Source organism: Pteropus vampyrus, unplaced genomic scaffold (genome assembly GCF_000151845.1).
Source record: "Pteropus vampyrus isolate Shadow unplaced genomic scaffold, Pvam_2.0 Scaffold109, whole genome shotgun sequence".
In the NCBI taxonomy this organism is placed as follows: Eukaryota; Metazoa; Chordata; class Mammalia; order Chiroptera; family Pteropodidae; genus Pteropus; species Pteropus vampyrus.
Window position 1 is genome coordinate 1,187,229 of NW_011888890.1, and position 11,828 is coordinate 1,199,056.

The window sequence follows — 11,828 nt, forward strand, 5'->3', positions numbered from 1 at the left end:
CCTTAACACATAGGTTTCCTCATTACGGTTTTTCTTTTTTTTTTTTTTTTTTTTTTTTTTTTTTTTACCATTTACACTGTTGCACATTACTAACTAGAAAGAAAAGTAAGGTCCTCTCAACATGTTACTATAAAATTGAGAAGTGTGGAAACTAAAAGAACCAAAAATTACCTAAGAAATAAGCAGTGATGTGACTGAAAGCAGTAGTCAGTCATAATGAATGCATTACATATTACTGCATTTGGCTAGTCCTCCACACCCTTTTCATATTACACCCTGCATCTTATACAGTAAGTATAATTATGTCCCAGTAAGGTGTGCTGTGCAAGGCATGCCTGCTTTTTGTTTTGTTTTGTTTTGCTTTGCTTTGCTTTCATGGATGTAATAACAAAGACAATATGGGGAATAGGTACCACCTGCCCAAGAATCATTGGACATCTTTAATATCTTTGGGAAAATGGAGGCCACTTTAGAGCTATTTTTTCCTTTAATCTGTCACAGTCTTCGAAAATATTAAAAAAAAAACTAAAAGGAAAAAAAAAGGAAGGGTTTTATATTAGCTAAGGTTTGCTGCAGCAAACAAGCAAGCAGCTTTCATTCAGGGATTGTCAAAAACTTTCCAGTGTGCCCACTGCAATGCGGATGCCAACCAACGAATCAAAGGCATTCAGCAACTAGACAAAGAGGGTCTGATGCCAACCTCGGTGCCACTGGCAACCATTATTGGCATCAAGCACAGTGTCTGCCTTTTTTTTCCCCCTCGCCTGGCACTTCACAAACAAAATGGCGGTTCTTGTAGCAACGAAACAGCCGAAGCGCAGCCTCTGAATCAATAACATCAAATGATTTTACAGATTTAAACGCAGTTACTCCCAAATGATGTGTATATTTTAGGTAAAGTGGGGGGGAGGAGAGGGGGTTTACATAATTTTATAAATGACTATATTGAACATGACCCTTTACTAATATAGAGAAATAGAAAAATGGACTATATTGCGACCAACTAGGCTATATGCATAGAAGAAGCTGAATAACAAAGAGACCTAGCTTTAAAGAAAATACTGCCCTGCAGCTATGTGATGCAAAAGTCTAATGAACTATATATCAAAAATGATTTCAGAATGCATAATTTTTTCCCAAAACCATATCAGATGCAGATGTAGCACTAGAGCTTGTGTCAAAGCTCTAGTAACTCTTTCCACATTTCAAAAAGATGAGGCTGCTGGGCATGAAGAAAAAAAAAAAGTGTGGGTTAAACCAAGAGAATTAGGAAAAAAGGAAAGCATAGGAAGTTGGTCAACAATGGAACTTTATTATATGTTGGTCTTTATTTCATTATCCAGAAGAGATGCAGTTTGTGATCTTGTATAAATAACCAAGAGGACTATTGACATTTCTAGATCTGGAAATTGTCAATATATTGTAACATCACTCCACACTGCAATGCGGATGCCAACTAACAAATCACAGGCATCCTGAGCTAAACAAAGAGGGTCTGATGCCAATCCTGGTGCCAGTGGCAACCATCTTTGGCATTCTCTCTGTTCTTTCTCATGTTTTCCTCCTAGTCGTTTAGAAGTGAAGCGAGAAAGAAAAAAGGAGGGAAAGATAATTTTGTTGCTCATTCTGTTGCAAATATAATATTTTTCTTTTCTGATTTTTCTTTCATGTTTTTCTTTATACTTCCTTACCTGATTTATGAAACAGACTTAAGTGGGTTTTCGTGTACTTATAGGAGTAATAAAAAGTCATTATGGGAGATATGTAGCCCTCTGACTACAGACTTATCTTTTAAGATGCCTTCTTTAATCAATTGTACTGTAAAACAACATAATTAACCTATATTTGACCAAAAATATTTATAAATTTTAAAGAAGGGAACACACAAAAGCATCCTGATGTGAATTTTTCAAAGAAAAAGCCAACAGATGTTAAGAAGAGATGATGCACTGGCAGGTAGCAGAGAATACAAATTAGATGCACGGAGTAAAATTAAAATAATGAAATGTTTTTATGATAGAGACTCAAAACAATAACAAAATCAGTGTTTTATCTAAAACCATGGTCTCCAAGAGTTGCTTAAAACTTTATGATTATCATGACTTATGGTGCAATGCAGAAGGCATTTTTGCATTTTTCTTTCTTCAATCTATCTTCACAAATCCAAAGGATATGTTCTTTATTGTCAGTTCATCAACCAAGAGAGTTGGCTGCCTGCCCTGGGAGTGAATGTACACGCATGCACACCTCAAAAACTAGTCTTCGAGCAAGTTAAAATGTGAGCAGCAGTGAAATGCTTACAAATCTTCCCTACCCGGCACGAAAAAGTTACATGACCCACTTTTTAAAACTTTACTTCTAGCCTTGACTTTCACAACACAGTTATAACACGTTTAGAGTCAATCCAACACTTATATACAGCCCACCTTAAAATGTCACCTCCTAGACAGCTGTCAATCAAATTAAGTGTCATATGTTAATGAGCTTTAATATTAGGACACGCAGGGCAAAAATATATTTTCCCCCAAACCATCATTACTTTGACTCAAATTCTTAAATGCATTGAAATAATAAATGTAATGTTTCATTTAAAAAAAAAGCAAAATTTTCAAATGTATGATGTCCAACACCATTATTTAAAATCAAACTAAAAAATTTTAAATGGCATTTAAGCACATCTCTGAAACTGTATCAAGGAAATATAGACAAAAAATACATAGTAAATTACCTAGATTTCTAAGTCAAGGAGTAACTTTGGTATTGTATCTTGTGGATGATAATAAAGTTCATACCAATATATTAAATCCCACATTTATATAAACAAACATCAGCCACCTGGGTATCTATAGGCCATTTTCCCCACCACCAGGCCAAGTTAGGAAATAACCCACCATCTGTGGCAGATCAAACTTCAGTCCACTTTTGGTATGCTTTTTAAAATGATGTTTTACTATGGACTGTTGCTAATACAAGGATATCTATATCCTGACACACTGATTTGAAGAAAAGACATTCTCACCTACTTAAGGAAAATATATTAAGGAAAATAAAAATAACATAGAAACATTTTATCAACTCAAAAAACACTCAGCAAAAAATATCACCTATTTTTGAATTATTCAGGCAACACTTACACCACTCTCTTTATCAAGTATTTTTAAATTAGGTATGGTACGTGGTTTCTGCGTTCTTTTTGAGATTTATTTTAAACCAGTGTAACTAGTCCACTGTTTTTGTTCTATAAGGAGAGCTATGACTTTTCTCCTTAGTAAGTTTTATGAATTTACATTCAAGTTAAATAAAAATATTAAGTGTTTCCAAGTCACTCTGGTAAAATATTATAAATTATTTAAACAAGAACTATGATCCATTTAATCTACAACGACTATTACACAATCAAAAGTGGGTATTGATAGAAATATTTAAATTAAAAAAATCTAGACCTACATAGATATACACTCTCTGATATTGGCTAGCTTAAGCATTTTATAGGAAATGCTAATTCTATTTTCATTGCAGTAGTACTAGATTCATGAACAAAGTTCATCTCCCTGTTAGATATGAGGCTAATACAAAGATTATTAAAGAGCGGTTTCACTATCTATAAATAAAGTTACATTTTCAAATTGAGAAAAGATGACTATATACAAGAAATATATCCTAGGACAAAACAATGAAGCGTAATAAACCATATTTTTCAGACTATTCTGTGTCTTTGAAAAAGTAGATCATTTCAAAGACCTTTGAAAACGTATCTCTTTGTGGTCTTTCTTTAAATATCCACACCTATCCCGGTATGAAAGCTCCACGTGTATTCCCATGGCTTGCACATGGCAATGGATACCTGAGTGGAAGAGGGCATGCCACTCTACCCAGAGTGGGTGAGGAAGGAGATCTAGGACCCTCGAGGACCACCTAGCCTAAGCCAGATATTCCGCATATGGGGTTTGTAGGCAGTGTGTACGGTGCTAGAAGAAAGAACAATCTGCTCCTACCTTGCTCCTGCACGTAGTATGCCAAAAACAAATCAAGCTCCTTAACTGATACTGTGATATGATGTGGCTGGACACAAAGTGCTGGGTTTGTGCAATGTGGGGATTTCATGAGCCGCTCTCCATCGGTACTTTCCAAGGGGATGCCTTTGAACAGGATCACCATGACTAGATCCAGACGCCAGACTTTGTCTGCCTGTCGCAGGCAGTCGATTCTCCTAATCTTACCCTTCTGGTCAGGATTGGATAAGACACAGCACGGGTGCTTCTTGCCAGTCACGGTGAGCACAAAGTCCTCTCGGTACTCCTGGCGGATATCTTTGCGCAGTTTGGCCAGAAGCCTGGATGCCCACTTCTGTTTGATTTCAGGCTTTTCGCTGAGAAGCTCATCTTTGACTGCTCTTTCTTCATCCTTTGACATTCGCTTCTCGTGCTTTTTAAAGTACTTGCGTTTCCGAGCCTGCAGGTTGAACCAAGTATAGGCAATTGCACGGACGTGTGGAAGCAGTGCCTCGATGAATGGGTGAAATTCATCCTGTGGGAGATGAGAGGGAAAAAGAAGACATACATGGTCAGTTTAAAGCCTCAAAATAATAATAATGATGATGATGATGATGATGATAATATCATAATCCATTCCCAAGTCAGTACAAAAAGTTATGCATAAAAATAACATTCTTTTCTTATTTAAAATGATCAAAATAGCAGAACAATTAAAAAGTATGCCAATTAACAATTAAAGTATGGCAAGCTGCCCCCTTTCCACCAAAACTCACAGGTTGATTCTCCCTCCTAAAAAGAAAATAAGGTTTATATTTGTATTTCCACTCTAGCCCCATCCCCCTCATTCCCACCATGCATCCTACATTCTTTAAAATGTAAGCAACCAAGGTGCTTGGCACCTAATTTAATATTTAAATATTTGATTGACCAACTAACACTACACAGTACCATTTTACAAAGAACACAGTGAGTTTTTTTTTTTTTTTTTGTAATCGGAGCAGAGCTGTTCAGAAGGCAGAAGCGATGCCACAGTTCATTTCTCTTCTCTGTGGCACAGAAACACAAAGCATATAGATGCTCAGTGTAATGCCACACAGTTCCCGCTTTTGGAGCATGCTCTCAGCAAGAGGCTGCTGGTGGCACAAAGAGCATGCGCCATTAAACTTGATCCATTTTCTTATCAAACGTCCAACATTCCAACACTGAAACAGCACCATTCCAAGAGTGGTAACTAGAGAAACCGGTATACAGTGAGGGAAAGTGGGCAAAGGACACAGCTTGTTGTATCAGTGTCCTAAACAGGTTTCCGGACTTTGAGCAGTGCATTTGCTAACTCCCTCCACCACCAACACTAGCCCCTAACACACACACACACACACACACACACACACACACACACACACACACACACACACACACACATGTACACACGCACTCGTACACTCACTCACTCATACTCACACTCTCCTGCTCTCTCGAAGACACACAGACACACTCTTCCATTTTCAAATAAAACTTTCTAAAGTTGAAAACAAAAATTACATGAATGTTCTTCCGGCAGCTTTTCCTATAGAATCTGAAGCCCCATAGACTCAGTTAATTTGTTAACCGATCACATGAGTATGGCAATTATTCTAAACCCCTTAAAAATCAATCTGAGGCGAACAATGAAAAATGGCAACTTGGCACCAACTTTACATTCTTTGTGTCTCTGCATGCAGTGGCAGGGTGACACCAGGAGTGCACTGCTGGTCACTTACTGCTTTTGTGGGATCAATAAAATTCATTTGAACTCTCAGACAGGATCGTGGGTACAACATATGCATGTGTTTCTGAATCTGCACGTGTGCGGATGGTATAGTACCCTGTCTTTTGAATTAAGTGGTTTACCTTAGTCTCCTGCATTTTTCCTACCTGTTTCATCTAAGCCTTTTTCAAGGATAGGAGTAATGAGGAGTGGCAGATAATATTTACCTACAGATATTTCAAGTTACTTTCCAAAGCAGTCAGTGTTTCATTACTTCCTGCTGTAGGTAAAACCTGTCTCATAAGTTCAGGCCTATTACTGTTCAGAGAAAGACCTTAACATCTCATGAATGCGTGCAATACGCCAAGATCTGAAGCAAATAAGAACTTCTACGGCGACCACTTTTCTGGTTACATTTATTATACTGTCATCCCAAAATAACTTTCTCTAACTGATCACATCCCAAGTTAGAATTTACATACTAGTGCTAGTAACCCTGAAGTACATGGAATAAATTCTATTAGGTAAAGATGATGAGAGTACAACTAATGAATGACCCTCTAACAAAGAAGGTGCCCAAAAGTCCCATATAGTTAGTAATCCATTTTTATGATAAAACTCAAAGTTTCAATGCTAAAGACTGCAGCATGTTAGCAGTCTGCAGTTCAGAAAAGGAAGAGGTACATGTCCCGTCCAATCAATAACGCAGTTATCAAGTTTTTAACATATTGCCGTAATACGTTCCTACAGCAGAATAAGTATAAATCAAAATTTTGTAACAATACAGAATGCAGATGATTACATCACAGCATGAGCCATAACCAAATGCCATAGAGGAAATCATTAAACCGATCAGTAGTTTCCAGCAGAGATTTGAACAATTCGGTTACTATGCGAGCACATTAAACTAGGCCATGGAAAGAGTTAAACCACAATCTGTTCTTTGTGTGGGAAGGCAGCCCTGCTCACAGCAACCACAGCCTATGATAAGACCTCCCTATCTCCATACACTTTCTGATGCCATGCTTTCAGCTTTTACTGTAACTACAAAAACTTTGTTTATCTCCCTTAGAAATATATGCAAAAGGAAACCCTGCTCAAGGAAATGTGGACTTAAACATGCTTTGGGAACTCACTTCCTATAATCTGACTTTTACTATGATTTACTGATATGATTTTAAAAACATACATACATACATTCAAACTAAAAACTTGAGAATATAGAGTATATGTGGGGGACAGGCAACTTTGTCTCTCCCATTTTACCTTTGCCATGCTTTAAAAGTGCAATATTATTTTAACAGATATTAAGCAGTGCGGTAACTCTTAAGTACGTACATCTTTAAGTACTATGTTCAGTGACATTTCATTTTCTTATAAAGACATCAAACATACTTTTGATTAAATTTGAGTTTCAAATCATCTTATATGTATTGAACCTCAAAATTTTAATTAAACTATTTTAAACAATCAAAATGCAATTCGAGGGTCGATTTTGGAATTTCTCAGCAAACGCACACAAAACAATGATTTTTAAAGTTGCCTTGAGTTTGTTGCCGGTGTTGCTAAGTAATATTTTTAAATGTGCTTTTTTATCGATAAATAGAAGTAGCAAACTTTCTCAGTTCACGAAGTCACCTTACAAATATCTTTCAGGGCTTTACTATTATGTGGATTACATTCAAGTGAAACAGTTACTGACAAGGAGATATATCCTCAAAAAAATAATAAGCAGAGTTTGCTATAAGTCATATAAATTTCTGTATTAACATGCCTAAAATGTCATCTCCTAAGTGTAACTGTTTTCTAATGCTAAGTTGCAATATACTTTTAATAATTTTGAGTGACATGAATATGGAACACAGTAACTATCTTCAACCAAAAAAAAGTAATTAGGGTATTCAAGTGTCCAATTAATAGATTATCACAATAACACTTTAAATCATTATGAAAATTATTTTTTTAAAGCAAAGCATGTAAGTGATCTAAGATCTAATGGCTCTATACTAAGGTAACATGCCACCTTGCTCTTCCAGAATTTTGATTAAAATACACCGAGATTCAGTAATTCTTTCTCTTTTAAAACTTCCTTTAGTGGAACTAAATTGATAAATAACCACATTACAAATTTCAAATGTAAAAGCAAACAGTCCTAACTCCACTAAAATATTTATTTTTCTTCCCAGAAACAATGGTTTCCATGAAAGGGATGGAAAATTCGACCAATATCAAGGAGAAAGAACAAACATTAGATGGTCTTGGAGCACTGCTATATAACAATAAACCATTAAAAAATGTACCTAAAGAACTTGAAAAACAATGAAAGAAAATAAATTCAGTGCAAACGTGCTAACTGAAAGTTATATTATTAAGGGTTTACATTACTTTTAGAAAAAGCAAATATTAAATCATAAATGATGGTTCTTAATTTCCTTTTTATATCTGATTTACACTTATGTATAAATACTGATTTATATCAATGTACCGATACCTCTGCATAACATTTTGCTAAATATCAACTTTAACTGTAGCTCCTTTTGAATTAAAAATCTTTCTAAAACCTAAATACCTCATTGGGACAATTGAGATACTTTGTAAAGTTTTCAACCAATTAAGAATGTTTCTTTATTTCTATTTACATATCCTAAAAAATGTTTTGCTACAGCTATTAAGCTCTTGTAATACAAAACTAAACTATTGGCCTGATATAAAAGCAACACAGTCGATGTGCCCATACTTTTTCAACACCTTATATTACCTATTAAGTCACATAGATATAATTAGTTAAGTGAGAATTCTAAAGCTAAAATTCCTTCTCTAATTTAGGCCTTAAATCTCAAATACAGTTTTAATAGGTCAATGTAGCTTTATATTATTAAAACAGTAGAGAATGTTAGCCATCATGAATTAGTGTTGGTAACTATCTATCCTTGAATACTAATGTGATAGCTGAATGGTGATGCTGTATATATTCCTAATACTCCATGCCGCAACGCTGCGATATTATTTTTAACTTATACAAATTAAGATAAAGTTAGTGAGTTTTCAATATATATTTAGAGGAAGCCAAAAATGCAGTGTAATCACTACCAATGTTTCTGAAAAGCCAATGCTGGAAATATAAATTAATACAGAAAAAGCAATCCTGTACAAGAGAGAATAGGTGATTCATTACTTTGTAAGTGAAAAGCATACCTCAATTTGTTTTATTTGAACTATGCTTTAATAATATAAAAGCAATGGCAAGTGGACGTAGTTTACCAGGAAGAGGGAAAAAAATCCTGATGATGGGTAATATGAAGGGTAACTTTTACAACTAAAGACAATTCGTTATACCTGAAACAATTCCATCATCATATTTATTGGACATTATACATAGCTTTTAAAGCACAAATAGTTCAGCAACTCATTTTTCTAGTTTTGTTAAATTAAAGTGCACGTTTACTTGCTGAAAATAGCCATATCTAAGTTAATCATACTCAGATGCCAAACAAAATATAAACAATAAAAAATGTGTCAGCCAAAAAGCTACAGGACTGTATCCAATCACTGAATAAGCCTTATCATTGTTTTCATCTTCATTCACAATTTATGAATGCCTCAGTCCTTTTGAATCACAATGGCTTCTAATTGTCATACAATTGAAATCTTAATCATTTGTCCATTATAAAAATGCATCACCGCAATATTGGATTTTTTAAAAAATGTAACACACCTAAAACGGGCTGTCACTTCTTTAACTGTTTAGCTTTTATGCCAATGTCAAAGAAATTGGTTAACAATTACCAATCGTGCTCTACAACCTCCTAAACGCTGAAGTTAACTGTCCCACACCTTTAAAGGTTTAAAATACTGCTTCAAAATAACAACTCTGAGCTAAGATATTCAGTTAGTTCGTCAGTTGGTTAGTTAGTTAGCTGGGCAGCAATGAAAACTGCTCCCAGGTAAGTCTGTTCGGTCTCGCCACTTTTCCATCTGACTGTATGGTTTAAAATTGTACAAATTCTGTTCTTAAAAATGTATAAAGCCAGTGTTTTATTTCAGAATATTGTTCCTAAAGTCTTAGGACAATTTTCAAAGTGCAATTTTTTAAAATGTTTTTACTTTTCCAGCATTACCGTCTGCCTTAACAGCTACGCCTAAATATTGTCAAATGAACAGGTCTCCACAAAATGAACATGTTCTAAAAGTCCTAAACTTTCCCCATAACCAACTGGTGTCAACGTAAAAACCGTCTTTGTGGTGTGGTGACTGGAAACCTCAAAGTGCGGATCACGAAGGAACAGAGTTTCAGATCCCCAAATTAAGCAAAGGAATGGGTCCCCGGACCACAACCTCCGACTCGCTTCGTTGCCTGCCCACTGCTTGCAGTGGAGTCCAGAAGCGCTCACAAGGACTCATGCTACAGTCCCCTCGCCCAAGTTCACTGGTTGTTTATTAAGGGTTTAGTCCCCACTAAAACTCCTCTAAAGCTGGAGTCCGCCTAAGCGCGCGCGCGGGCGAAGAAGAGGGGTGGTGGACACCATGGGCAGGGGCGCCGTGTCGCAGCAGGCACTCGGGGGCCCGCGCAGGGGCTAGCGCTTGCCGGCCGGGGCCCTGCCCACGCTCGGCAGCTTCACCCGGCCCAACCGCCCTGGCAGCACTCGAGCGCCGGTTCTCCATGCCCAAGGCGCGGGGCTGGGCACGCGCGGTGGCTGTGGGCTAAGGGCCGCGCGCCGGCTCCCACGCCGCCCCGCAAATCTCGACGCAACTCGGGGCCACTTCTTCGAGAGACCGGGATGTGCGGAGGTTAACTAAAGCTTTTAATTGCCCGCAGACCAGAGCAACAAAACAAAACAAAGGCATTTTGGGCTACAGAGAAAGCTTGAGAGAGCGACCGAGACATGTACCTGAGTGAGACAGATGGGAGAATACATCATGACTTCGCCTTAAAACGCACTTTCCCGGAGATGCCCAAGAAAATCTTCGAGAAGCGAAAATTTCATCTATTCATTTTACAGTCGTCTGAGCCCCGCGATGCGATCAATCAGGACGGGGCTCTGCGCTGGATCACCGCAACTTCACAACAAACCCAGTCCTCCTTAAATAGCCAAAGATTCAAGTTCACTCCGCGTGCTAGATTTCCCGGAGTGAAATCCAATCTACACTTTTAACCCTCTTGCAGTCCGAGCGCGCTGGCCGTGCTCGCCGAGGCCGCCGCCGCCGCCGCCGCCGCCGGTGTTGGCCGCTTTTCGCCTGGGTTTGGGGGTTTGTTTTCTGTTTTGCAGTTGTTGTTGGGGGCTAGGGGGTGCGAAAAGGTTCGGTGTGGGTTGGATTGGGGTGATGGCTGGTGGTAAATGCTTTTTTAAAAAAGGCGGGGAGGGGGGCGCAGGAGAGAGGGCGGGAGGGAGAGCGAAGAGAATGTCACCGCGCTGGGAAAGTTCAAGGTTACAGCCCCAAGCACTGCGGCAGGATCCCGAAGAGACGATCGCAGGCGAAACTTTGCTGCGAGACGACCATGTGTGTGCGCAAGGGGCAGCGTGAGCGAGTGCGCGCGGGTGGCGGGGTGCGCGCGGGAGAGGGCTGGAGTGGGGGCGGGGTGGAGTGGGGAGAAGGGAGAGGCCGGGGTGAGGGAGGGGGCGCGAGCGCAGGTCTCCTGGGCGGAAGAGGCTCGCAGCGCGCGGTCCCCGGCTGCAGCCGCCGCCTCCCGCGCTGGCTTCTCCACGCCCGGCCACCCGGCCGCCCGCCTCGCCCCGCGTCTGACCCGGCCGAGCGAGGAGGCTGCTGCTGTTGCCGCTGCCCAGAGCCCAGGGGGATCGGAACGAGCTCCTGAAAAATCCCAAACGATAAATCCCGCTCTCCTGCTCGGCTCCAAACTCCTCTCTTTTCTGGTCTGGGCTCTTTTTTCCCCTCCCTCTCTCGCTTTCTTTCCTTGCAAAACTTGGAAGTTGAAAAATTCACCGGTTCCACCCTCTGGACCCCGCTCGAGCTCTCTCCAAATCAGACTTAAGGATTGTTTTATTATTTAATTACACAATCATCGCTTTACTCCTCCTCCTGCAAACGCGCATTCCTTTTGCACCAGCCTCTCCACACCCCCCGCCCCC

General features: G+C 39.1%; 1 protein-coding gene across 7 annotated transcripts in view; it reads right to left on the reverse strand.

The window, feature by feature from the left end:
• The window catches only part of NFIB (nuclear factor I B), a 220,183-nt gene extending 208,383 nt beyond the window's left edge, over positions 1–11,800 (reverse strand). For 6 of the 7 annotated variants that reach the window (XM_023533691.1, XM_011365297.2, XM_011365293.2 and 3 more), the window contains exons 1-2: positions 10,632–11,800; positions 3,996–4,527 (exon numbers count right to left, since the gene is read on the reverse strand). In XM_023533691.1, coding sequence (XP_023389459.1) covers positions 3,996–4,527; positions 10,632–10,661 — 562 coding nt within the window. In that variant the 5' untranslated portion in view covers positions 10,662–11,800. The remainder of the gene's footprint in view (positions 1–3,995; positions 4,528–10,631) is intronic. The other variant, XM_011365298.2, reaches the window with a different exon arrangement.
• Positions 11,801–11,828: the final 28 nt, after the last annotated feature.